The 27,955-nt window shown below is 42.0% G+C and overlaps 1 protein-coding gene across 1 annotated transcript; it reads left to right on the top strand.

Moving 5' to 3' along the window:
- The first annotated feature begins 677 nt into the window (after positions 1 to 677).
- Positions 678 to 26,368, top strand: LOC124143542. Its single transcript, XM_046512541.2, has 17 exons — positions 678 to 834; positions 3,030 to 3,334; positions 8,753 to 8,910; positions 10,234 to 10,486; positions 11,996 to 12,098; positions 12,398 to 12,494; positions 13,489 to 13,584; positions 14,374 to 14,424; positions 14,655 to 14,739; positions 15,045 to 15,104; positions 17,007 to 17,183; positions 18,171 to 18,309; positions 19,846 to 19,948; positions 21,046 to 21,118; positions 22,023 to 22,169; positions 24,783 to 24,922; positions 25,992 to 26,368. Exons 1-17 carry the CDS (start codon positions 777 to 779, stop codon positions 26,341 to 26,343), a joined length of 2,397 nt encoding a protein of 798 aa, XP_046368497.2. The 5' UTR covers positions 678 to 776; the 3' UTR covers positions 26,344 to 26,368.
- Positions 26,369 to 27,955: the final 1,587 nt, after the last annotated feature.

The raw sequence follows: 27,955 nt of genomic DNA on the forward strand, positions 1-27,955 counted from the left end.
GATTTCCTTTCCTTTAATGACTGCAGTATAAACCGATTCTATTTCTTGTTTGTTTGTATATTGTTTAATGCCGCACTCAGCAATATTCCGGCTATATGACGGTGGTCTGTAAATAATCGAGTCTGGACCAGACAATCCAGTGATTTATATCATGAGCATTGATCCACGCAATTGGGATACGATGACATGCATCAACCAAGTCAGAGAGCCTGACCACCCGATCCTGTTAGTCGCCTCTTACGACCAGCATAGTCGCTTTTTACAGCAAGCATGAGTTGCTGAAGATCTATTCTAACCCGGATCTTCACGGGTCGATTTTATTTCTAATACTGAGGGTGTTTTGAGGGGATGATTTCTGAATCCCATATGATGTCCCATAGTGAGGCGCTTTTGGGCTGGTAGAGGTTTCTGAATCCCATTCATTTCTTATAATGAAGACGTTTTCAATCCGATTTATTTTGCTATAGTGAAGATGTGTTGGGTTTATGATAACGAAATTTCATTTATGTTGACATGAATCACTTATCTCGACCACATGTACGAAACTGATATCACCATCATATTATCACGGCTTATCACATCGTATCTTGGGACTGATTTCGTCGAATCTTTTGTAATGCAAAGTTTGTTCAGTACTTATGCTAATATGAAAGGTCAAGGGTCATGGGGTCTGGGGTCAGTTTGAGACGTGCGATACCAGCGAGGTTCCTTTTCATCTCACATCATTGCTTGAGGCAGTTGAGGTCATCTCGTTGTCGCTGGATACTACATCCAGAATGAAACAGTTCATCAGCTTGATACTGCTATTACTTCTTGTAACACTACATCAGAAGGGTAAGTAAGAATTCTTTAATATATGATGTGTGTGTTCACTCAAAACAATCGAAGAGCCGATAACATTTTGACCTTAATATAAGGGAGCATCGTCTTAATTTATATATCGCGATCGTGTGAACGACAATTTTACCGTGCATCGTGAATAATAAAATAAAATAAAATTATAAAATATTTCAAATATATAAGTTAATGCCAGATGACCATATTTTGATGTATACGATGTCTATACCCTATATTATAGATGTTTTACTAATAATATCTTTATAGAAATAATATATATTTACTCTAACACAATTGCAGAATAATTATATCCTGTTGTATTTTGTTAAACGCGGCTCTCAGCAAAACTTCTGATGTGAGATGGCGGCCTGTAAATAATCGATTCTGCACCAGACAATCCAGTGATTGATGTTATGAACAACGATCCACGCAGTGAGGATACGATGACATGCATCAACCAAGTCCCCTAGCCTGACCACAGGATCTTTCAGGTCTTTAAGGTCTTTCAGGTCATAGGTTGCTGGGGATCTATTCTAACCCGGAATCGCGTTTGATATATGGACAGGTGGAGGGTAGCCTGTTCATTATAGCATTCGCTTGACACAGGGTGCGATTACCAACATGGGTGCAATGTGCCAGGCCCATTTCTGCTGGGATTTTACAAAACGTAGCGTAAAACCATACTCCCTTACTCACTCATTGACACATAAATGGATAATTTATGGTTTTTTTGCAACAAAAACGAAAAGCAATGTATGTCTGTCGCATTCAATCGATATTTGAAGGAGTGGACCACGGACCACCGTTTCACGAAAGCTGTCGTAACGCTTTGAATTTTTCGGAACTCTACGAGCAACCGTCTACAGTAGAGTTAATGAGACAAAGCTATTGAAGCGTTACTATATCTTTGTGGAATATGACCGAGTGTTTGTTTTTTGTTCTTATATTGGCAGTAAATATACACACTGGGCTACAGAAGTTATCTTTGATCTTACGCTTCCACATAAGCTTGCCGTAAAAGGTGTCTATGCTTGTCGTAAAAGGCGACTAAGGGGATCGGGTGGTCAGGCTCGCTGACTTGGTTGATGCATGTCATCGTATCCCAATTGCGTGGATCGATGTTCATGATGTTAATCACTGGATTGTCTGGTCCAGACGCGATTATTTACAGACCGCCGTCATATAGCTGGAATATTGCTGAGTGCGGCGTAAAACAACAAAACAACCCAAAACCAAAACCGCTTAAGCATTTCCCATGGATTTGACTTTGACTTTGATTTTTATACGGAAAATAACAATTTATATATCTGGCTATCATATGATCCACATGACGACAATGACCAAACAAATAATCAGACCAAAATCACGGCTCCAAGAAAAAAAACTATAATGGTCGGTCCCTTCAATGAAAGAATACAAAGGACATATGTCATAGATACAACTCTTACTCAGCAATACCTTAACAGTCAGACAATATTCATTTGCTTGTAGGTATTTAAAAATGTTTGTGTTGCTTATTTTTATGTTCTATTTTGGTCTGAGGAAAATTGAACAATTTGTTTCTATATGTAGACATTATACCTTTCTGAGTTCTTCGAATAATTGGCGTGCCTTTGCATGCGTTTATGACGGATGTCACCGGTGAAGCAGGTTACGCGAACCCTTTCGCGAACACCTGGTATCATTACTATTTAATAGTGATTCATAAACACATGTCATCGATATAGTCGGATGCGTACAATCGGGATTTCTTATGAACATAGAAAGGGTTTTGTCTCTTCTAATTTCTCGTCCTACCTATTGCTCAGGAACACATGCTGTTGTGTTTTGCCTCTCTAACAACATTCTAAATTCCTAAATAACAACTAACCCTGTTGAGATTCCGAGTCAGAAAAGGCCGGCGGCGGGTAGCCTGGTGGTTAATGCGTTTGCTCATCACGCCGAAGGACCGGGTTCGATTGTCCAGAAGGGTATAATGTGTGAAACCCTTTCTAGTACCCCCAGCTAAGTATTGCTAAACCTGGCATAAAACAATATTCACTCATTGGTAAGAGGTGACTATGACGGGGATCGGTTGATCAGGCTTTGTGGCTTGTCTGGTTGGTTGTCATCGTCTCCAGATTCCGGTCTTTATACATTGGCGTGAGATAACTGTATACAAACATTAACAAATGCAATGTGTTCTCCTTCAGTCAGCGGCGAGGGATTAAGAGTGGAGACATCTGCCACTGGCTACTACAACGTCTACGTGAACGGCACACAGTGGATAAGGGGATCACAAGCGTTCTTCTTTGTCAATGGAGGCAAATACACAACTGACGGGGTTCTTGGCCACCTTGGAAACCTAACGTTAAGAAACACTGAGCATGACCAAGGACAGGACATGCTAGGGTTCTGGAAAAGAATCACTTACAATTATTATGCTGATGACTCACCGATACAACTGTCAATCAAGAGCTATGTGGAAGGGGGCGTGCCGGCTGTAGTATTCGGACAGGTAAATATCCTGGTTGTTTCCATGTCTAAGTATTTCCACGCTGGTTGAACTTTTCGATCACGTAAATATCCTGTGAGTTTATATATCAAAGAAAGTATTTGCGTGCCGGATGTACTATTCGATCAGGTAAATATCCTGTGAGTTTATATATCAAAGAAAGTATTTGCGTGCCGGTTGTACTATTCGATCAGGTAAATGTCCTGTGTGCATGTCGTAGTAATTATTTGCGTGCCGGTTGTACTATTCGATCAGGTAAATATCCTGTATGCATGTCATAGTAAGTATTTGCATGCCGGTTGTACTATTCGATCAGGTAAATGTCCTGTGTGCATGTCGTAGTAATTATTTGCGTGCCGGTTGTACTATTCGATCAGGTAAATATCCTGTGTGTGCATGTCATAGTAATTATTTGCGTGCCGGTTGTACTATTCGATCAGGTAAATATCCTGTGTGTGCATGTCGTAGTAAGTATTTGCGTGCCGGTTGTACTATTCGATCAGGTAAATGTCCTGTATGCATGTCATAGTAAGTATTTGCGTGCCGGTTGTACTATTCGATCAGGTAAATGTCCTGTATGCATGTCATAGTAATTATTTGCGTGCCGGTTGTACTATTCGATCAGGTAAATATCCTGTGTGTGCATGTCGTAGTAAGTATTTGCGTGCCGGTTGTACTATTCGATCAGGTAAATGTCCTGTATGCATGTCATAGTAAGTATTTGCGTGCCGGTTGTACTATTCGATCAGGTAAATGTCCTGTGTGTGCATGTCGTAGTAAGTATTTGCGTGCCGGTTGTACTATTCGATCAGGTAAATGTCCTGTGTGTGCATGTCGTAGTAAGTATTTGCGTGCCGGTTGTACTATTCGATCAGGTAAATGTCCTGTGAGTTTATATATCTAAGAAAGTATTACCGTGTCGGTTGTACTATAAGCTCAGGTAAATGCCCTGTATGTTTTCATTTCTAAGTATGAGCGTGCCGGTTGTACTATTCGATCAGGTACATGTCCCGTATGCATGTCATAGTAAGTATTTGCGTGCCGGTTGTACTATTCGATCAGGTAAATGTCCTGTATGCATGTCATAGTAAGCATTTGCGTGCCGGTTGTACTATTCGATCAGGTAAATATCCTGTATGCATGTCATAGTAAGTATTAACGTGCCGGTTGTACTATTCGATCAGGTAAATGTCCTGTATGTTTTCATTTCTAAGTATGAGCGTGCCGGTTGTACTATTCGATCAGGTAAATGTCCTGTATGCATGTCATAGTAAGTATTTGCGTGCCGGTTGTACTATTCGATCAGGTAAATGTCCTGTATGCATGTCATAGTAATTATTTGCGTGCCGGTTGTACTATTCGATCAGGTAAATATCCTGTGTGTGCATGTCGTAGTAAGTATTTGCGTGCCGGTTGTACTATTCGATCAGGTAAATGTCCTGTGTGTGCATGTCGTAGTAAGTATTTACGTGCCGGTTGTACTATTCGATCAGGTAAATATCCTGTGTGTGCATGTCGTAGTAAGTATTTGCGTGCCGGTTGTACTATTCGATCAGGTAAATGTCCCGTATGCATGTCATAGTAAGTATTTGCGTGCCGGTTGTACTATTCGATCAGGTAAATGTCCTGTATGCATGTCATAGTAAGTATTTGCGTGCCGGTTGTATTATTCGATCAGGTACATGTCCTGTATGCATGTCATAGTAATTATTTGCGTGCCGGTTGTACTATTCGATCAGGTAAATATCCTGTGTGTGCATGTCGTAGTAAGTATTTGCGTGCCGGTTGTACTATTCGATCAGGTAAATGTCCTGTGAGTTTATATATCTAAGAAAGTATTACCGTGTCGGTTGTACTATAAGCTCAGGTAAATGCCCTGTATGTTTTCATTTCTAAGTATGAGCGTGCCGGTTGTACTATTCGATCAGGTACATGTCCCGTATGCATGTCGTAGTAAGTATTTGCGTGCCGGTTGTACTATTCGATCAGGTAAATGTCCTGTATGCATGTCATAGTAAGTATTTGCGTGCCGGTTGTACTATTCGATCAGGTAAATATCCTGTATGCATGTCATAGTAAGTATTAACGTGCCGGTTGTACTATTCGATCAGGTAAATGTCCTGTATGTTTTCATTTCTAAGTATGAGCGTGCCGGTTGTACTATTCGATCAGGTAAATGTCCTGTGAGTTTATATATCTAAGAAAGTATGACCGTGTCGGTTGTACTATAAGCTCAGGTAAATGCCCTGTATGTTTTCATTTCTAAGTATGAGCGTGCCGGTTGTACTATTCGATCAGGTACATGTCCTGTATGCATGTCATAGTAAGTATTTGCGTGCCGGTTGTACTATTCGATCAGGTACATGTCCTGTATGCATGTCATAGTAAGTATTTGCGTGCCGGTTGTACTATTCGATCAGGTACATGTCCTGTATGCATGTCATAGTAAGTATTTGCGTGCCGGTTGTACTATTCGATCAGGTAAATGTCCTATATGTTTTCATTTCTAAGTATTTGCGTGCCGGTTGTACTATTCGATCAGGTACATGTCCTGTATGCATGTCATAGTAAGTATTTGCGTGCCGGTTGTACTATTCGATCAGGTAAATATCCTGTATGCATGTCATAGTAAGTATTTGCGTGCCGGTTGTACTATTCGATCAGGTACATGTCCTGTATGCATGTCATAGTAAGTATTTGCGTGCCGGTTGTACTATTCGATCAGGTACATGTCCTGTATGCATGTCATAGTAAGTATTTGCGTGCCGGTTGTACTATTCGATCAGGTACATGTGCTGTATGCATGTCATAGTAAGTATTTGCGTGCCGGTTGTACTATTCGATCAGGTAAATGTCCTGTATGCATGTCATAGTAAGTATTTGCGTGCCGGTTGTACTATTCGATCAGGTACATGTCCTGTATGCATGTCATAGTAAGTATTTGCGTGCCGGTTGTACTATTCGATCAGGTACATGTGCTGTATGCATGTCATAGTAAGTATTTGCGTGCCGGTTGTACTATTCGATCAGGTAAATGTCCTGTATGCATGTCATAGTAAGTATTTGCGTGCCGGTTGTACTATTCGATCAGGTACATGTCCTGTATGCATGTCATAGTAAGTATTTGCGTGCTGGTTGTACTATTCGATCAGGTAAATGTCCTGTATGCATGTCATAGTAAGTATTTGCGTGCCGGTTGTACTATTCGATCAGGTAAATGTCCTGTATGCATGTCATAGTAATTATTTGCGTGCCGGTTGTACTATTCGATCAGGTAAATGTCCTGTATGCATGTCATAGTAAGTATTTGCGTGCCGGTTGTACTATTCGATCAGGTAAATGTCTTGTATGCATGTCATAGTAAGAATTTGCGTGCCGGTTGTACTATTCGATCAGGTAAATGTCCTGTATGCATGTCATAGTAAGTATTTGCGTGCCGGTTGTACTATTCGATCAGGTAAATGTCCTGTATGCATGTCATAGTAAGTATTTGCGTGCCGGTTGTACTATTCGATCAGGTACATGTCCTGTATGCATGTCATAGTAAGTATTTGCATGCCGGTTGTACTATTCGATCAGGTAAATGTCCTGTATGCATGTCATAGTAAGTATTTGCGTGCCGGTTGTACTATTCGATCAGGTAAATGTCCTGTATGCATGTCATAGTAAGTATTTGCGTGCCGGTTGTACTATTCGATCAGGTACATGTCCTGTATGCATGTCATAGTAAGTATTTGCGTGCCGGTTGTACTATTCGATCAGGTACATGTCCTGTATGCATGTCATAGTAAGTATTTGCGTGCCGGTTGTACTATTCGATCAGGTACATGTGCTGTATGCATGTCATAGTAAGTATTTGCGTGCCGGTTGTACTATTCGATCAGGTAAATGTCCTGTATGCATGTCATAGTAAGTATTTGCGTGCCGGTTGTACTATTCGATCAGGTACATGTCCTGTATGCATGTCATAGTAAGTATTTGCGTGCTGGTTGTACTATTCGATCAGGTAAATGTCCTGTATGCATGTCATAGTAAGTATTTGCGTGCCGGTTGTACTATTCGATCAGGTAAATGTCCTGTATGCATGTCATAGTAATCATTTGCGTGCCGGTTGTACTATTCGATCAGGTAAATGTCCTGTATGCATGTCATAGTAATTATTTGCGTGCCGGTTGTACTATTCGATCAGGTACATGTCCCGTATGCATGTCATAGTAAGTATTTGCATGCCGGTTGTACTATTCGATCAGGTAAATGTCCTGTATGCATGTCATAGTAAGTATTTGCGTGCCGGTTGTACTATTCGATCAGGTAAATGTCCTGTATGCATGTCATAGTAAGTATTTGCGTGCCGGTTGTACTATTCGATCAGGTAAATGTCCTGTATGCATGTCATAGTAAGTATTTGCGTGCCGGTTGTACTATTCGATCAGGTAAATGTCCTGTATGCATGTCATAGTAAGTATTTGCGTGCCGGTTGTACTATTCGATCAGGTAAATGTCCTGTATGCATGTCATAGTAAGTATTTGCGTGCCGGTTGTACTATTCGATCAGGTACATGTCCTGTATGCATGTCATAGTAGGTATTTGCGTGCCGGTTGTACTATTCGATCAGGTAAATGTCCTGTATGCATGTCATAGTAAGTATTTGCGTGCCGGTTGTACTATTCGATCAGGTACATGTCCTGTATGCATGTCATAGTAGGTATTTGCGTGCCGGTTGTACTATTCGATCAGGTAAATGTCCTGTATGCATGTCATAGTAAGTATTTGCGTGCCGGTTGTACTATTCGATCAGGTAAATGTCCTGTATGCATGTCATAGTAAGTATTTGCGTGCCGGTTGTACTATTCGATCAGGTAAATGTCCTGTATGCATGTCATAGTAAGTATTTGCGTGCCGGTTGTACTATTCGATCAGGTACATGTCCTGTATGCATGTCATAGTAAGTATTTGCGTGTCGGTTGTACTATTCGATCAGGTAAATATCCTGTGTGTGCATGTCGTAGTAAGTATTTGCGTGCCGGTTGTACTATTTTGTCATTTAATATAATGTCTTGGTAAATACATGTGGTTGTGTGACGGATGCATATTCGGTGTGGTAGTAAATATACTATGCTTTCATATCATAGTCAGTATAGTCGGTTGTACTATACGGTTAGATTGTAAATTATGCTGTATGTTCTCATGGCATAGTTAGTGAGTTGAATTGTCTATAAAGCGCCATGTTAAAGGGGCATGCTCTCAGTAATATTCGGTGAGATAAATCTTTCAGGCGGTGTGCTGACGTGGACATTGCATTAGCATTCAAGATATATATCTAATAGATTTGGATGATCGAGTAAGCTTGTTTTCGTGTTGACCACCAAATTGTACATATTGAATAGTGTCTCATTTATTTAAATTAATGCTTATTTCAGAAATTCTTGAAGGACACCCCAGGAACAAAGGCACCGACAAATGTGACTATTATCGGAGGATTTCCAAACTTCGAGTTCTTCGTTCCATCAGCTGCTGATGTGGGGTATCTGTCCTTCGGGGGGAACTGGCTTGGAGACGAAGCGAAAACAATGGCCATGTAAGAATAGATATGTGCTTTAAAAACATCTGCGATGACACTACTTTTTATAGATCCATTATCTATCCTGAATGTATAATTAAAAAAAATAATTTATTATTTGTCTGTCAGGTATTCATGCCGACGTTATCTTGAGCCAACATTTAAATTAATGTACATTTATAATGCACAGAATGAAACGGACCTATTGACGTATTTACATTAAAACGACAAAAAAAGACAACAGAAACAGAAGAAACATATACAGTAAACCACGGTTATAACGAACACGCTTATAGCGAACTGACGGATATAACGAACTTACTTTTTTGGTCCCGACTATTTGCTGTACTTATGCTGTATATATACAGTAAAGTACGTTTATAACGAACACGCTTATAACGAACTGACGGATATAACGAACTGATTTTTTTGTCCCGACTATTTGCTATAGTTATGCTGTATATGTGCTTATTACGAACTACGGTAGTAACAAACTAAAGTTAGTGGTCCTTTCGAGTTCGTTATAACCGTAGCTTACTGTACTTATAACGAACTACGGTTATAACGAACTAAAATTAGTAGTCCCCTTGAGTTCGTTATAACCGTACTTTACTGTATATCCATGTTGAGTGGACTAGGGACAACGGATGGCTTAGTCGTCTAAAGGGCGGCAATTCGCTGTGCAGCGTTGAGCTCCAAGGGCAGGCCAGAAACCTATGATCGTGGGTTCGAATCCCGATTCGCCAACATTATGTTATTAGGGGGAACGGGTGGCCCAGTCGTATAAGGCGCCGCGATTCGCTGTGCAGAGTTGCGTCCCTTGGGCACGCAAGAAACCTATTATTGTTGGTTCGAATCCCGGTTCGCCCCGATTATGTTTCTAGGTTTGTCAGCACCATACCCGTGCTCGTGGGTTTCACCGAAGTGGTAAACATCTGAGACCTGCATCACTTCAGGCTTTCCTCCCACATTAAGCTGACACGACACGATATAATTGGAATACTGTTAAAAGCGGCGTTAAACAGAACTCACTCTCTAACTCACTCATTCAGGGAAATGAAATTCATTTGAAATATTTTCTCAAAACATGCAAGATTGATAGAATTTGAGTGAGCGAGTTAGATTTAACTCGCTGGTTTCACCAAACTTGTAACCGATCAATCATTTCGGGCTTTCCTTCCCAAAAAAAAAAACACGCCGTGATGTATTTGTTTGTTTGTTTGTTTGTTTGTTGTTTAACGCCGCCATGATGTAACTGAAATTGAGTTCAAAACGGCGTTGAACGAAAACTCACTCTCACCATAATATCCATCATATCTTATATGTCGTTTAACTTCTTAGGTACAATGTTACGAATCCAATTGGTATAGACCTGCTCGACGGATATGAAGGCGGACCAGTCTGTATGTTCAGTCCCACCGGAAGTGCGGTAGTTATCTCCCCTTTCAACCAGTTTATGTCTGCTTCAATGTGGGTGAACAAAAAGGGACTTTTCCGTGGAAGTGTTCACTGGGGCATCATGGGAACTGTTGACCTCATCCCAGCTGGGTTTGAATACCAGACAATAATGTACTACGGCGAAGGAATAAACAATGTAGGTATAGGTATATTTTAAGGATTGGATGTGGTGAGGTGAGGTGAAATGGGGTTTAACGTCGCGTCCAAGATTATTGCACTTATATAGCGACGTGCATGTACGTGTGTGTGTTTGTGTGGCTGCTTGTACTAGTCCGGACTGATGCCGATTTATGGTGCTAGCCCACTGAGATACCATGCCGCAGTTTAACATGAATACCCCACTCAGACACAGTATACTGACTCCGAGCCGACCAGTCCTTGTTTTAACCCCTAAATGCCGAGCGCCAGACAGGGTAACAACAAGTACCATCTTTTAACGTCTTTTGGTATGACGCGGCCGGGGATCGAACCCCTGACCTTCCGCTCTCCAGGCGGACGCTCTACCACTAGACCACGGAGGCGGTCGGATTGGATGTGTATTTCGATCGTTTCGTTGAGGTAATCAAAAATCAGATGTGCAAACTGTAGGAATCCGCGAAGCAGATTCTTACAAAGGTTTCCCATGGGTTCACTAGCTCACCTTCCACGACCTCTGGCATTTTGCAACTTCCCATGACGATTCAATCGAACTAGATATTTCAAAAATATTTTCCGTTTAAAAATAAGTTGTTTTCATTAAAGATATAGCTTAACAGATTGGGGTAAAAACACATTTATTAAATTAGATTTATTCAAGAGAGTTAAAGAGGTCGTTAGAGGCGACGTAAGGGATCGGATGGCCAGGGTCGGTGCCATGGCTTGTGGCGTGGATCGTTGCTCAAACACTGGAGTGTCTGGTCTAGACTTGATTATTTACAGGCAGCTGTCGTATAGCGGAACTATTAGTATTGTATTGCTTTCCGATATTGTAAAGGATCACCAATAAAAAAAATGACAACAGTGATAATCGTTTTATGCTAATCGTAAGAGGCGACTAAATGGACAAGAAGGTGTGTGGACGGCCTCCGTGGTCAAATGGTAGAGCGGAAGGTCCGGGGTTCGATCCCCGACCGCGTCATACCAAAAGACGTTAAAAGATGGCACTTGTTGTTACCCTGTCTGGCGCTAGGCATTAAGGGGCTAAAACAAGGACTGGTCGGCTCGGAGTCAGTATACTGTGTCTGAGTGGGGTAATCATGTTAAACTGCGGCATGGTGTCTCAGTGAGCTAGTACTATAAATCGGCATCAGTCCGGACTAGTACAAGCAGCCACACACACACACAGACGTGCCTGCACGTCGCTACATAAGTGAAATAATCTTGGACGCGACGTTAAAACCCATTTCACCTCACTTCACCTCTGTGAAGTGGTCGTACAATCCTGATAGTGTCAATCACTGGATTATCTTGACCAGACTCGATTATTTACAAACAGCCGTAATATCGTTTTGATGTTGCCGTTAAATAACAAAGAAATAAATGTATAAATGTATACTTTTATGTATAAAATGTATGCTAAAATCTTTGATCGGAATACTTTTAATGTCAATAGAAATTATATTTATATGTACATATATTTTAACACTGATTTTCTCTAATTTTGCAGGCGTTTGAAGGATGGGGCAAACTCATGAGGAAGTGGTATGGAAAAAGGGATTTGAGAAGTAGTGACATCACCCTCACGAATATGGGGTACTGGACGGACGAAGGTATCCATAGCAACTTTCACACATAAATAAAATGTCTCAACATCGACATTAAAAACACTTGTATTTGTTTCTCACATCACTTTTTGTGTTGGATTTGTTACTGATGTGCTACAGTATACTACGGTTATAACGAACACGCTTATAACGAACTGACGGATATAACGAACTTACTTTTGGGTCCCGACTATTTGCTGTTGTTATACTGTATATATGCTTATAACGAACTACGGTTATAACGAACTAAAATTAGTAGTCCCTTTGAGTTCGTTATAACCGTACTTTACTGTACATTGATACAGGCACGGCCTATCACGATGCTCCGGAGGAAGGTAAAGATTATGAAGACACACTTCTAGAACTGAAAGAAAATCCAAAACAGAAGCATGTACCTTACAAGTATGTATGTAAATACCTCTAGTTACCATGGTGACATGACATTACCTTACAGTTGTGTTTTAATTATACAATCAGAGCAATTAGGTGAGGTGAGGTGAAATTGGGTTTCACGTCGCGTCCAAGATTATTGCACTTATATAGCGACCTGTGTGTGTGTGTGTGTGTGTGTGTGTGTGTGTGTGTCCGGACTGATGCCGATTTATAGTGCTAGCACACTGAGATACCATGCCGCAGCTAAACATGAATACCCCACTCAGACACAGTAAACTGACTCCGAGCCGACCAGTCCTTAATGCCGAGCGCCAGACAGGGTAACAACAAGTACCATCTTTTAACGTCTTTTGGTATGACGCGGCCGGGGATCGAACCCCTGACCTTCCGCTCTCCGGGCGGACGCTCTACCACTAGACCACGGAGGCGGTCACATCAGAGCAATTAAATACTATTTCTTTTCACATAACCCATATAATACCTTTAGATAACATGGTGACATGTTGTTACCTTGCATTAAATCATTGTATTATTGACGGTAATAAACACAGTGGAATCTCGTTTGCCAGATTGCAGATTGATGTGTAATTAAAGGTGATGCTTCTGTTTAGTCAAGGCAAATAATCACCGACACTCCCCGTGTCTTGTACTATGGGTGAGGTTAGGTGAAATGGGTTTTTTAAAAGATTATTGCATTTATATAGCGACGAGCATCCACGGAAGAGCGGAAGGTCAGTGGTTCGATCCCCTGGCCGCGTCATACCAAACGACGTTAAACAATATCCTCACAGCCCGGAGCCCGCATAAAGGGGTTAAAACAAGGACTGGTCGACACCACACGCACACAAGGACTGGTCGACACCACACGCACGCACGCACGCACGCACGCACGCAAGCACGCACGCACACGTCGCTATATAAGTGCAATGGTCTCAAACGTGTCGTTAAAGACGATTTCAACTGCCTTCAACTTAGATGTGACGAGAGGATGTAAATGTTTCAGATACGTACAACTGGACGACTGGCTGTATGAACGAGACGACAACAATGGAACGATCTCACTGACACCCAGGAACGGCACAGTACCTGACGGCCTAACGTACGTACCACCCCCCGAACTACCTCACAGTTGTAGCACTGATTGAAGACATATCTGTGGTACTTCCAAGGATTTAAAATACATTAAGATTCTAAGTTAGTAAGTTCGTGCAATAGTTCAAGTGGACGAAAATCAAAATTAAAAGAAAACGTTTTCTGGTTCCCAGTTTACGAGGGCGCCGTTATTGGCTGTGCAAAGTTGCATGATTATGGCGTTCGGGAGTATTATACCAGTCTGTTTCTCTATAGTAACAACCCGTGAAGATTCCGGGGTAGAATAGGTCTTCAGCAACCCATGCTTGCCGTAAAAGGTGACTATGCTTGTCGTAAAAGGTGACTAACTGGATCGGGTGGTCAGGCTTGCTGACTTGGTTGATACATGTCATCGATCCCAATTAGGTGGATCGATGCTCATGATATGAATCACTGGATTGTCTGGTCCAGACTCGATTATTTACAGACCGCCGTCATATAGCTGGAATATTGCTGAGTGAGGCGTTAAACAACGGCGTTACTTGGACATTTCGTGTCTTATCACGACGTCGTGGATCGTTGCACGCAATGTATATAACTGGATTGTCTGGTTCAGACTCGATTATTCACAGGTCGCCGCAAAAAAAGCTGACATATTGATGAATGCGGCGTTAACAATAAGCAAACAAGTACAATGGCCAACCTGAGGCACTTGGGGACCATACCGGGGTATTGTGTAAAAATAGCAATGATTAATCACACTTTGTAATTGTAATTTCGCATTGACATTTATATTGATACAAACTCTCTTTTGTAGATTTCTGCACGAAAAAACAGGACTAGCCATTGTTCTTCAGAACGGGTTTTGGTAAGTAGTCATGACAAACTTAATGACGAACTACTTCTACACCTAACTAATGATTGGTACAATGATTGGTACAATTGGATTCAAACATATTTTTTTTACGCTGAAACAATTTCTCATGTTTTCAGTTAATTTATCAATTAAAATAATGTATTGATTTTAATTTGGTTACAGGAACAGAAACAATCACATCGTGCCATATGATATTGACATTGCGTATTGAAATTTTCAAGGTCAAACGAAACATCATATGCTTCACAAAATGGCGGCAACTTCTCCTTCTTGATCAGTGGATCCTCAGCTGTTCCCCTTGGAGGGGTAAGTGTTTAATATATATTTGGATTCGGGGTTTCACTAATTCGTACGAAGTCACAGTTGTTTGTTGGATCAGTAACCTTTTTTAGTTACCACATTTCAGATGGTTCTGTCAGCGCTAAACATATTCTACTCTACCGTAATGCTTTGTGTACTTTGTTGTCATTGGATGCGAGGATTCAAAATGACTGGACTCTTGTACATAATGTTGTGACCTGCGTAGTGTAATGGCGATCATCGCAAACGTTTTATTGTGCATTAAATGTGTAAATTAATAGACAATGAATGTTGACTTTCTATTATTTCAGGACTTTTGGGATTACCTCTTCTCTAAAGCTAAGGCCTGGGGACTTAAAGTATACCAACAGGTATAACACGTGTCTCATTAGTATTAGTCAAAGGACCCGTGAAGATCCGGGGTAGAATAGGTCTTCAGCAACCCCTGCTTGCCGTAAGAGGCGACTAACGGGATCGGGTGGTCAGGCTCGCTGACTTGGTTGATATATGTCATCCTATCCCGATTGCGTGGTTCGATGCTCATGATGTCATTCACCGGACTGTCTGGTTCAGATTTGATTATTTACAGAACACCGTCATATAGCTGGAATATTGCTGAGTGCGGTGTTAAACAACAAACAAACAAAACAATATTAGCCAAAGTGTGACGTATTTTGTAAAGGGTATACCGATTCAGGTTAATATTGTCAATGTAGCACAGAATCCCACACACAGGTAAGACCGTACATGTGCCTCATTGTATCAATCGCCCTGAATCTGAAAATGCATACAGGGTCGAATTGGTGTGTGATCAATAGTCGCACTTCTTCAAGGCTGTATGTAGTTTTGTTTGTTGTTTAACGCTGCATTCAGCAATAGTCCAGCTATATGACGGTGGTCTGTAAATAACCGTGTCTGGACCAGGCAATCCAGTGATTGATATCATGAGCATCTTACGACAAGCAGTCACCTTTTACAGAAAGCATGGGTTGCTGAAGACTGTATGTAGCAGATGAGAGCTAGTTGTAGTTTGACGCCGCTTTTACCAGTATTCCTGTGTCAGCTTCATGTTGGAGGAAAGCCCAAAGTGAAACCCACGAGCACGGTATGGTGCTGACAAACCTAGAAACATTATCAGAACGAATCTTGAGCTAGAACCCACGACACAAGGGACACATCTCTACCACCGTGTGCATGTAGTACATAATCACTGCCCGAAAAGGCAAAAGGTCCACTACTTCCGGGAAGTAGAAACTTATTTTGTAATGTCACAAATAGTATCCATCCGATACCCGTTGTAGAGGTTGTAATGTCAGACAAGGGGTACTTGGATCGTCAAGGACAATAATCTATCCTGAACGATGTCTCTTCTTGAATAAGTACTGGAAAACATAAATTTTCGTTGTCTTTAAAATATTAAAACTCTTTGCTTGATATTCTGGATGTTCTTAAAACATTATAATACAAAAACAGATTGTTGACGATTCAGAGAAGAAAATTTACATGTGTGTTGATCCAAGGGGGAAAGATGTACATGCATTTCTTGAAGCATTGGCGGATACAATGTCTCAAACATATACTCCCATTGCCTCTTGCCATCCAATACTTGTATGTTAAATGGTCTGCACCGTTTAATGGTTGTTCGTTCTACTTTCGACGTCGAAATTCCAGTGTCTATGAAATATAGAGCAGAGATGCACGTGGGACGACGTCTTCCCGAGGCAAGAGAGTTAACTGACTTTAAAAGTCCAGGTTCCACCCTTGCCGAACTAGACTGGAATTCCTTGGCTCGATTGTTGCACCACCATTGGCTGTTACGAGTTATGTCCCTTCTATGCCTCTCCTATGGACCAATCTCGTATCACTTGCATTTGTTTCAAACCAAATGGCGGCGCCCAGACAAGACGATCTCATCGACAATCAAGATCTACATTGTGATAAAACGGGTCTTACATCGCGAAGTGCATCAAATCATATGATCACCTTGATTAAAAACTTGAAAAGATTAGGAAAATATCTGTTTACAACGAGTTGGCGGTGCAAATGCTTTGCAAATACTGCAATCGACCGAACTCTGAATGACAGTTTACGAACCGGATTTCGATTACGGTTCGCGATTTTGATTGGACTAAGCATAGCCTCGTTAGTCCAGCCAAAATCGAACTCCATAATACCAGCCTAGTTTGGCAAGGGTGGAAACTGGACTTTTATAGTCAGTTAACTCCCTTGCCTCGGGAAGATGGTGGGGTTATTAAACACTTGACTGTTTTCAGGACTGGATGAAGGAACAGTCGTTATTGGTGAAAGAGTTCCAGACAAACCTGTCACTGGGTAGGCAATGGTTGGTGGACATGGGTCTGGCTGCTGAGAGATACGGCATCACTATACAATACAGCGGCGCCCTTCCCAGACACGCCCTGCAGTCTCTAGAGATACCCGCTGTCACTCAGGTATGTACAAAGAGCATTCGGATCCATTCGGCTTATTCCGTTATCTACATAATACTTCCGTTATCTACATAATACTTCTGATAACCGTATCATTTTATCGTTATGTCGATTGTAACTCCCACACTTAAACAGACTTTCGGAAGTCGTAGCTCTACGACCGCTTTATGGAACAGGGCCCGTTCTATGTTAAAGAGGAACTGACAATCAAACTGCAGTAAACTACGTTTATAACGAACACGCTTATAACGAACTGACGGATATAACGAACCTACTTTTTGTCCCGACTATTTGCTGTCGTTATGCTGTATATATGCTTATGACGAACTACGGTTATAACGAACTAAAATAAGTGGTCCCTTTGAGTTCGTTATAACCGTAATTTACTGTACCATATTTCCTCTATTGGATGCTAGGCCATCTATTAATTTCGCGAGAGCCGTTGTCCCGGTGTGTATTAAAGTAATGTTTTTGAGACCCAGACTGTAATAGAGGAAATATCGATACTTTTTGCAGCTCCTATGGGTGATCGTTCGGCAGCAATTTTTAATGAATCGCGCGATCGATATGAAGGATATTCATATGCATGTTTTTTATGGTAAAAGGCTTAATATAGTTAAAAGTGGTTTCCGTAGCAAAAAGCAAACCTTTTTTAACCAATTAGAATAGAAAAATGTTTCAATATCATGGTAGACTACAGTATAGACATTGCGAACAAAGATCCACGCCTTCGGGAAAAAGGACACGCTACCAAACAAGTCAATGTGTCTGAGCCCCCGAATGATTTGGCCGCCTCTTACAACCAGCAAAGGTTTCTGGGGAGCAACCCATACTTGCAGTAAAAGGCGACTATGCTTGTGGTAAAAGGCGACTAACGGGATCGGGTGGTCAGGCTCGCTGACTTGGTTGATGCATGTCATCGATCCCAATTGCGTGGATCGATGCTCATGATATCAATCACTGGATTGTCTGCTTTTATTTATTTTCCAGGCCCGGGTCAGTGAGGACTTTGGGGAAAGCATGGATCAGTGGAAAATTGGAATAACCTCGATATTTGCAAATGCTCTTGGACTTGCTCCTTTTAAAGACAGCTTCATTTCAACCCATGATGCTTTTACAAACTCTTCAAGTAAGAACTGAGATTGATAATAATTCAACGAACCGTTCTATCAAGAGTCAACTGGATAGTATTTGAATTTGAATGTCTTACATTGTTTTACAGCATGCAACATCGTGTAGGGGGCGCATTCAACCACTCGTTCACATTATTATGTGCAAAATATGCATTGGTCTGAGAAGCCGGACAAAAGAAGTATACACTTGAAAATTGGATATGACCAAAACATTACAAATGTTATAAAATGTTACAGGGTTGAAACCAGTCCCCGAAACATTGCAAACACAACTGTGATACATCACCGACCCGTGAAGATCCGTGGTAGAATAGATCTTCAGCAACCCATGCTCGCCATAAAAGGCGACTATGCTTGTCGTAAAAGGCGACTAACGGGATCGGGTGGTCAGGCTCGCTGACTTGGTTGATGCATGTCATCGATCCCAATTGCGTGGATCAATGCTCATGAAGTCAATCACTGGATTGTCTGGTCCAGATTCGATTATTTACAGACCGCCGTCATATAGCTGGAATATTGCTGAGTGCGGCGTTAAACAACAAACCAACCAACCAACATCACCGTCGAATAACTATTTCTCGTTTGTGTCAGATTTAGTCGCCATCAATTCTTTGTTCTGGAGGGAAGTTATAACACAGGGCATTAACTTTCTGTCACTGTGAACGTAACAGAAGCGCTATGAAATACAATATCACCTAACTATGCTACTATTTCATTGATATGTCTAAAACACTACCTGTATAATGTCTAACGCTAACAGTGAGATTGACCCGTGAAGATCCCGGATAGAATAGGTCTTCAGCAACCCATGTTTCCGTAAAAGGCGACTAACGGGATCAGGTGGTCAGGCTCACTGATGCATGTCATCGATCCCAATTGAAGGATCGATGCTCAGGATGTCAATCACTGGATTGTCTGGTCCGGACTCGATTATTTACAGGCTATCGTCATTAACCGGAATATTACTGTGTGCGGCGTTAACCGACAAAGAACTAACACACCTAGTTTTGTTTGTTTGTTGTGTAACGCGGCACTCAGCAATATTCCAGCGAAATGACGGCGGTCTGTATGCCATGAAGACCAAAATTTACAGAATCTGTCTTATACCCACTCATAAATGCTGTTCATTTAATAACTGCTTTAATAAAACTACTTAAGTTCATTCTGGAAGATCTGGAACGATGGAATATGCCTTGTATCTTTACATGAAAAAAAGATTTCTGCAAAGAATAATTATAAGATTTAATGGGTCATTATTGTGTAATTGGTATCCAAGCACAACATGTCTTTTTGTGATATTTCCTTTCCAGTTTCCAGTGAATTCTATGCTTGTCTTAAGAGGCGACTAACAGTATCGCGTGGTCAGGCTCGCTGACTTGCATTGATGCTCATGATATGAATCTCTGAAATGTCTGGTCCAGATTCAATTATTTACAGACCGCCATCATATAGCTTGAATATTGCTGAGTGCGGCGTTAAACAACAAACAAACAAACAAACAAATAACAGTGAGATTACATGTTGTTTTCTAGACACTCGGTTAGAATTTGAATCTATGGTTGCCACTATCAGTACGGGCGCAGTCGGCCTTGGGAACAAGATAGATTCGGACGTGAAATTCAACGTAGCACAAAGGTAAGGTCTAGTGTGTCCGCTATGAACTGCCTCCATGTTGTACAATATTGTACCGACAACAATATTCTAAACAATACTATTCCAGTAATGTCAAGGCAGAGAGGACCTCCTCCGTGGTCTAGTGGTAGAGCGTCCGCCCGGAGAGCGGAAAGTCAGTGTTACCCTGTCTGGCGCTCGGCATTAAGGGGCTAAAACAAGGACTGGTCGGCTCGGAGTCAGTATACTGTGTCTGAGTGGGGTATTCATGTTAAACTGCGGCATGGTATCCCAGTGTGCTAGCACTATAAATCGGCATCAGTCCGGACTAGTACAAGCACACACACACACACACACACACACACACACACACACACACACACACACACACGTCGCTATATAAGTGCAATCATCTTGGACGCGACGTTAAACCCAATTTTACCTCACCTCACCACATCGTCAAAACAGCAGCCTTCAGGTTTAGTCGAAAAAGCGTCAAATTATGTTTCCAAATCGATGTTGTTCCTACTATGAACACAAATTAGGTGACATGCATATTAATCAATATAGTAAAGACGACAAATTTATGTAATTCATTAAATGTGAAGATAAAAATAGTACTCCATTAATAATTGGGCAGAATGTGTGAATTTGCATTCACAGAATCAGATGAATACGGGAATGTAAGAACTCTTTCAGATCTGAATTAAGGCCATCTATTCTCTTTCTTGTAGTACGACATCTAGTCTCTGTTATGTAGTACGTTATTTATTCTGTATCATGTATCACGATGTCGTCCTATCTTATGATTTGTGATGCCACTAATGGTTTCCGTATAGGGAGTGAGTGAGTACGGTTTTACGCCGCTTTTTGCAATATTCCAGCAATATCACGGCTTCACACATTGTACCCATGTCGGGAATCGAACCCGGGTCTTCGGCGTGACGAGCGAACGCTTTAACCACTAGGCTACCCGACCGCCCGGTTTCCGTATAGATATCTTCTTTGGCTTAGTCTTAGTACCCGTGGACACATAATATGAAAATGTATTGTCGAGATCCACGACAAATTATCTCCAGAACACTGCTACAATGGCCTGTATTTCGTTTTTTCTGTTTTAGTTGCTGCAATGCTGATGGTCTGATTCTTGGTCCATCAAGACCAGCCACAGCAATTGATGCCCAGATCATGGAGGTAACGTCTTCATTTGGCTCAAATAGTTGAGCGCCCAACTGCATTACCTAGGAGTGGACCCCTGAACATCCAGGGTAGAACAGGTCTTGGTTGATGCATGTCATCCTATCCCAATTGATGGATCGATGCTCTTGATTGTCTGGTCAAGATTCGATTATTTACAGACCGCCGTCATTTCGCTGGAATATTGCTGAGTGCCGCGTTACACAACAAACAAACAAAACTAGGTGTGTTAGTTCTTTGTCGGTTAACGCCGCACACAGTAATAACCCGGTTAATGACGATAGCCTGTAAATAATCGAGTCCGGACCAGACAATCCAGTGATTGACATCTCGAGCATCGATTCACGCAATTGAGATATGATGACATGCATGAACCAAGTCAGCGAGCAATATCAAGACACTAGGCTTCAAACATATTCATTTCTTGATTTGAAATAACATATGATAATTATTTTATAAAGTAATTCGTATATTATACATGTGATATTTATAATCATAAACTGCTGTTATACATGTCAGTAAAACATTTTTGTGAATGTGTAAAAATATTAAACCTGTTGCCTATTCCATGAGCAAGATTGACCCGTGAAGATCCGGGGTAGAATAGGTCCTCATGATCAGCAACCCATGCTTGCCGTATATGGCGACTGTGCTTGTCGTAAGAGGCGACTAACGGGACAGGGTGGTCAGGCTCGCTGACTTGGTTGATGCATGTCATCGTATCCCAATTGATGGATCGATGCTCTTGATGTCAATCACTGGGTGGTCTGGTCCAGATTCGATTATTTACAGACCGCCGTCATGTAGCTGGAATATTGTTGAGCGCGGCGTTAAACAGCAAACAAACAAACAAACAAACAAACATTAGAAAGATTACAACATGTATCCTGTTTGTTCACAGGGAGCCTATAACAACAGCATGGGCCCAAAGGGTGAAGTCTGGACATCCTACAGCGTGATCGGGAAATATACATTTGGAATGATCTTTTCCTCCCTGGAAGGCCGTCACAAATACAACGTGACTATAACGGATCAATTCGGACCAGATGTAATATACCATATTGTTATCTTTTATATTTCAACATCATTTTGCAAGTGCGAATAATTGGTTTGTTGTTTAACGCCGAACTCAGCAATATTCCAGCTTTATGGCGGCGGTGAAGATCTTGTATTTGAAGCCATGTTTATGTTCAGGGTCGGGGGTTTATCCTGTTACCACCCTGTATCATGGTCAGCTTCCATTATGGGATACAACAAGGTTCATGCATTTGCCCTACACCTCGCCCGGTCGTTCATCCAACATCATTCAAGTCCCGTCCAATCTGTAGATCATCCGGATAACTATGAACCCCAATGAAGACTCCGGGGTAGAATAGGTCTTCAGCAACCCATGCTTGCAGTAAAAGGTGACTATGCTTGTCGTAAAAGGCGACTAACGGGATCGGGTGGTCAGGCTCCCTGACTTGGTTGATGCATGTCATCAATCCCAATTGCGTGGATTGATGCTCATGATATCAATCACTGGATTGGCTGGTCCAGACTCGATTATTTACAGACCGCCGTCATATAGCTGAAATACTGCTGAGTGCGGAGTTAAACAACAAACCAACCAACAACCAACATCATTCAACTCCGGTCCGACCGGTACACCATCCGGATAACTATGAACCCCAATACCTTTAGCTCGGCTTCCCCGCGCTGGCACATCCTGTCGATGCAGGTGCGACAACTCAACTGATCGGGGTTGATTAAGCAGCATTTTGGACACTAAGTGTATAAGAAAAACATTTCCTTAGCTGATGTTGAACCCCATGCTGAGTTCCTGAGCAGTAATTGTCACCAGTGTGTCCTGGTAGTGCCGGATAATCACTCCTGAGAAGATGGCTTCAAGGTCTGGCTCGTCATCTCAGAAGAACTCCAAACATTGAGCAAAATATCAGAAAAAGACTCCTTAATTGGCTATACCCTGACAAAATATACTGAACAACAAAAGTTCCTGTGACAATGAATACGATTTAATGCAAAGTTATGTTTTTTTTACCAAATCTGAAACAATTTCGGTTTGCAACAGATAAAAGACTCCCTGTAAGTGGTCAAATGGTTTAATTTGCCATACTGACTTCAGAAAATGCGTGATTTCATTAAAAAAAAAACCCACATGAACATGCCAAAATGTCACTCTACAAATCAATAGCGTGTGTGTCAACCTCTGGTTGCGATGTAAGCAACACATCTAAGTCTCATGGAATGGACCAGGCGTCGCACAAATTCCTGTGGGATATCTGTCCATATCTGCTGGAGCTTGTTTCGAAGTTCCTGGAGTGTCTGTGGAACACGTGTTTGACTTCGAAGGCGCCGATCCATCTCATCCCACATGTGCTCGATTGGTGAGAGATCAGGGGAGCGAACCGGCCAGGGGATGACATTCACGTTGTTTTGTTGAAGAGAATCCTGATCAAGTTGAGCAATTTGTGGCTGGGCGTTGTCATGTTGAAAGGTAATGCCTGGGCCATGACGACGCAAAAACGGTAGAACAATAGGGCCGATGACCTCGTCGCGGTAGCGCTGTCCATTGAGAATTCTCTCTTCCACTATCAAACGGGTCCTCTGTCTTGCTGTAATCCCAACCCATACCATAACGCTGCCGCCCCCGAACCGATCTTCTGCCATGACATAATGATTGACGTAACATTCACATCGACGTCGAATCCGTGAAAACGAGACTCGTCAATGAATGGCCGTCCAGCGTAGACGCTGTCCGCACCACTGTAGACGTGCTTGACGGTGGTTTCCTGTCAAAATGGGACGTCTGGCGGGTCTTCTGGCGACAATCCCTGCACATCTGAGGCGACGACGTACGGTTTGTGAAGATATTCGTCGAAGGCCAGGGATGCTTCTTGCAGTCGCTGTTGCTAGCTGGAATCGATTTCGTGGGTGTGTTGTTCGAATCCAGTTGTCTTGTCGATTATTGGTTACGCGTGGCCTGCCACTCCGAGGATGGTCTCTGAATGCATTCGTCTGTTGCAAACGTTGCCATAAACACCAAATGGTGCTTCTGTGGACGTTAAATTGTCTTGCAACATCACGTTGACTCGATCCTGCTTCAAGCATACCAATGGCTCGCAGACGCTCATTTTCGGACAGGCGTGGCATTTCGTAATGTTGAATAATTGCGTAATTTTGTTGTTTTTCTGACTGGTTGTTGTCAGCACGATGCTAAACAATGCACATGGAATCCCGTTAACGCACATGTTTTTATATCCATTCTTGGGTAGTGAAATGCATGGGGCTTGCATAAAAGTCAACTTTTGCATGGAATGCATGCTTTTCTGAAGCAGTTGCGTTTTTGTGACTTGATTCCATACATGTACTACAATATTGAAAACCAAACTTTACTTGTTTGAAAAATACACTTAAATACACATGAATGTCACATGAACTTTTGTTGTTTAGTATATATACTTGAGGGTGTTGAAACTAGAATTCAGCATGCAAACTAATATAATTCGACACCAAGATCACTCAAATCGGCCAAGTAGATCCCCATTTATGAGAAAAATCGTAATCTGGAGTTCCATTTGGCCGCCATATCTTTGCGCATGTCAGGTACTCCCGGATGTGTGATTTCATCCACCAATCACATGACGTATTTTTGTTTCAGTTTCAAGAGAGCAAACTGTACAACCCCAACTTTGTCAATTCTCTGGTCAGCGTCCACAAGGGGTTCAAGCTCCTCCTCTGCTGTTCAAATCTGCCCCCTTTTTTCACCAGTGTCTTCACATCACCGGTTCTAACTGTCGGGTAAGATATTTACTATGTTTTGTTTGTTTGTTTTTTGAACTTAGCAATATTCCAGCTATATGACGGCGGTCTGTAAATAATCGAGTCTGGACCAGACAATCCAGTGATATTCATCATGAACATCCATCCACGCAATTGGGATCGATGACATGCATCAAGCAAGCCAGCGAGCCTGACCACCCGATCCCGTTAGTCGCCTTTTACGACAAGCATAGTCGCCTTTTACGGCAAGCATGGGTTGCTGAAGCCCTATTCTACCCCGGATCTTCACGGGTCTAGTGATTCAGGTTTTAGACGTTTTCCACTTCGGCGAACCCACTATCATTGGTTTCCGGTGCGTCCAGGGTAGGCAACTCTGCAGCGCGAAATTGCGGCGCCCCAAACAACTGGCCCCTGGATAGAATTGGATAGAACTTCAGTAACCTACGCTTCTCGTAAAAGTGTAAATGGGGTCTTGGCTTGGGCAATTGCGTGTCATCGTACCCGGACGGCGTGGAACGGTGGTCATAATATCAACGACCGGTTTGGACTGATTCGCTAACTCACCACGGGTGGCCCAGCCGTCTAAGGCGCCACGATTCGCTGTGCAGAGTTGCGTCCCTTGGGCTCGCCAGAAACCTATGATTGTGGGTTTGAATCCCGGTTCGCCCCGATTATGTTTCTAGGTTTGTCAGCACCATACCCGTGCTCGTGGGTTTCACCGAAGCAGTAAACATCTGAGACCTGCATCACTTCAGGATTTCCTCCCACATTAAGCTGACACGCCGCGATATAACTGGAATACTGTTAAAAGCCGCGTTAAACCCAACTCACTCACGCACTCACGCATTAACTCACTAAGATGGGGGAACGCAGTCAGCGTCACTGAGACTGCCCAGCCGATCCAAGATAGTCGCTTTTCACCCATGAAGAGCAGGGCACGTATTCTAGCCCTCGTTCCCATGGTGAGGCAATTGTATTATAATTATATATTATATTGGATATGACATTTTTCTCAATTTAAAAAAAGCCGGCATGGTAGGACCACCCTTTTGATATTGAATCACATGAGGTCGTTCATGTCTTGCAGACCCCAGAAAACAGAGGTTGTTCTCATCGGAGAGGGGTTTAAACACGTGCCGATATCACCTAGACGTGTGAAAAGCATCAATGTCACCAGCGATGCCGTGTTTGTAACCTTGGTCGGTGTTCCTGGGGAGAGGCTCTCGTTTCTTTACGCTGTGCAAGAAGAGTGGCGGACCATTTGGTGGACCTTTGATCATACAAGGCTAGGTGTTCTTGCCCTCAACGTCTCGACGCCTTCTGTACCAACATCATCACCACTACCGCCGCCCTCTGGTGCCACAACGGTAACAAGTCAGTTTGCATATATAGCGCTGCTTGGCACCATGGGTATCGTGAGATCACATTTCAGTTTGTAACACAATAAAAACATACACTACTTTTTGTCTTTGTGCGAATGTGTTATTTATTCTACTCTGTTCCTTATACCATTGACTGTATAAATGTGGCTGTATTAATGTGACTGTATTAATGTGACTGTATGAATGTGACTATTAATGTGGCTGTATTAATGTGACTGTATTAATGTGACTGTATTAATGTGGCTGTATTAATGTGACTGTATTAATGTGACTGTATTAATGTGACTGTATTAATGTGGCTGTATTAATGTGACTGTATTAATGTGGCTGTATTAATGTGGCTGTATTAGTGTGACTGTATTAATGTGGCTGTATTAATGTGGCTGTATTAATGTGACTGTATTAATGTGGCTGTATTAATGTGACTGTATTAATGTGGCTGTATTAATGTGACTGTATTAATGTGGCTGTATTAACGTGACTGTATTAATGTGGCTGTATTAATTAGGCTGTATTAATGTGGCTGTATTAATTAGGCTGTATTAATGTGACTGTATTAATGACGCTGTATTAATGAGACTATATTAATGTGACTGTATTAATGTGACTATTAATGTGGCTGTATTAATGTGACTGTATTAATGTGGCTGTATTAATGTGACTGTATTAATGTGGCTGTATTAATGTGACTATATTAACGTGGCTGTATTAATGTGGCTGTATAAATGTGACTGTATTAATGTGGCTGTATTAACGTGGCTGTATTATTATTACGTCCATGCGCTGTAGCAGTAACTGTAATTAAGCTTTGCAATGTAGAAATACGTCCGCTCTTGTACTGTGGCAGTTTTCACAATTACGCCATTGCATCGAACCCATTAAGACCAGATCGTTTACTCCTAGACGAGTAAAGGTCTGCGGGCACGTCCACAGAAGATCGCGTTGGGTGATCAGATATAATCTCCGTCGAGCCTTTTCATTATGTAAATGATAAAGGCCGCTCCATTATGAAGTGGATAGGTAACACAGCTTGCGTTTCCCAGCGCCATGGGGACCGGGGTTTGTCCTCGATAACAGTAACGAAACTTTTTCCATAATCATAATAAAACCCGTGAAGATTCCGGGGTAGAATAGGTCTTCAGCAACCCATGCTTGCCGTAAAAGGCGACTATGCTTGTCATAAGAGGCAGCTAACGGGATCGGGCGGTGAGACTCGCTGACTTGGTTGATGCATGTCATCGATCCCAATTGCGTGGATCAAAGCTCATGATATCAATCACTGGAAATCTCTACTATAAGTCTTTGTTCAATTCTGACTATATCATAAACATGTATTTATGATTTACTGTCATATAGTGATAATACCATGTGTTCGCCGAAAGTTGGTGACATGGGTCAGTGCATGTCACCGTTTCCCAATTGCGGGGATCGATGCTCATCATTCAATCAGTGGATTGTCTGGTTCAGACTTAATCATTTACAGACTGCCGCCATATAGAAATAATGATTGTTTCTGTTGAGTGTGGTGACAAACAACAAACACAACAAAACATGAAGGTTGCTAGCATTCTGAGGAACGAACTTGACATGAAAAGGTTTCAGCACGCTTGCTTCCAAGGCTTCTGAGGGATGATCAGGAACGCTCCAGTTTCCTCATCTCTCGTGAGAA

Source organism: Haliotis rufescens, unplaced genomic scaffold, assembly GCF_023055435.1.
Source record: "Haliotis rufescens isolate VD_foot unplaced genomic scaffold, xgHalRufe1.0.p SCAF_8, whole genome shotgun sequence".
Lineage (NCBI taxonomy): Eukaryota > Metazoa > Mollusca > Gastropoda > Lepetellida > Haliotidae > Haliotis > Haliotis rufescens.

What these genes read in the sequence shown, in the direction of transcription:
- LOC124143542 (XM_046512541.2), top strand. Translation starts at nt 777, where the DNA reads ATGAAACAGTTCATCAGCTTGATACTGCTATTACTTCTTGTAACACTA. An exon ending in AAATTCAACGTAGCACAAAG is followed by an intron (nt 19,949 to 21,045) that starts GTAAGGTCTAGT and finishes TTTCTGTTTTAG; the next exon opens with TTGCTGCAATGCTGATGGTC. An exon ending in TCACCGGTTCTAACTGTCGG is followed by an intron (nt 24,923 to 25,991) that starts GTAAGATATTTA and finishes CATGTCTTGCAG; the next exon opens with ACCCCAGAAAACAGAGGTTG.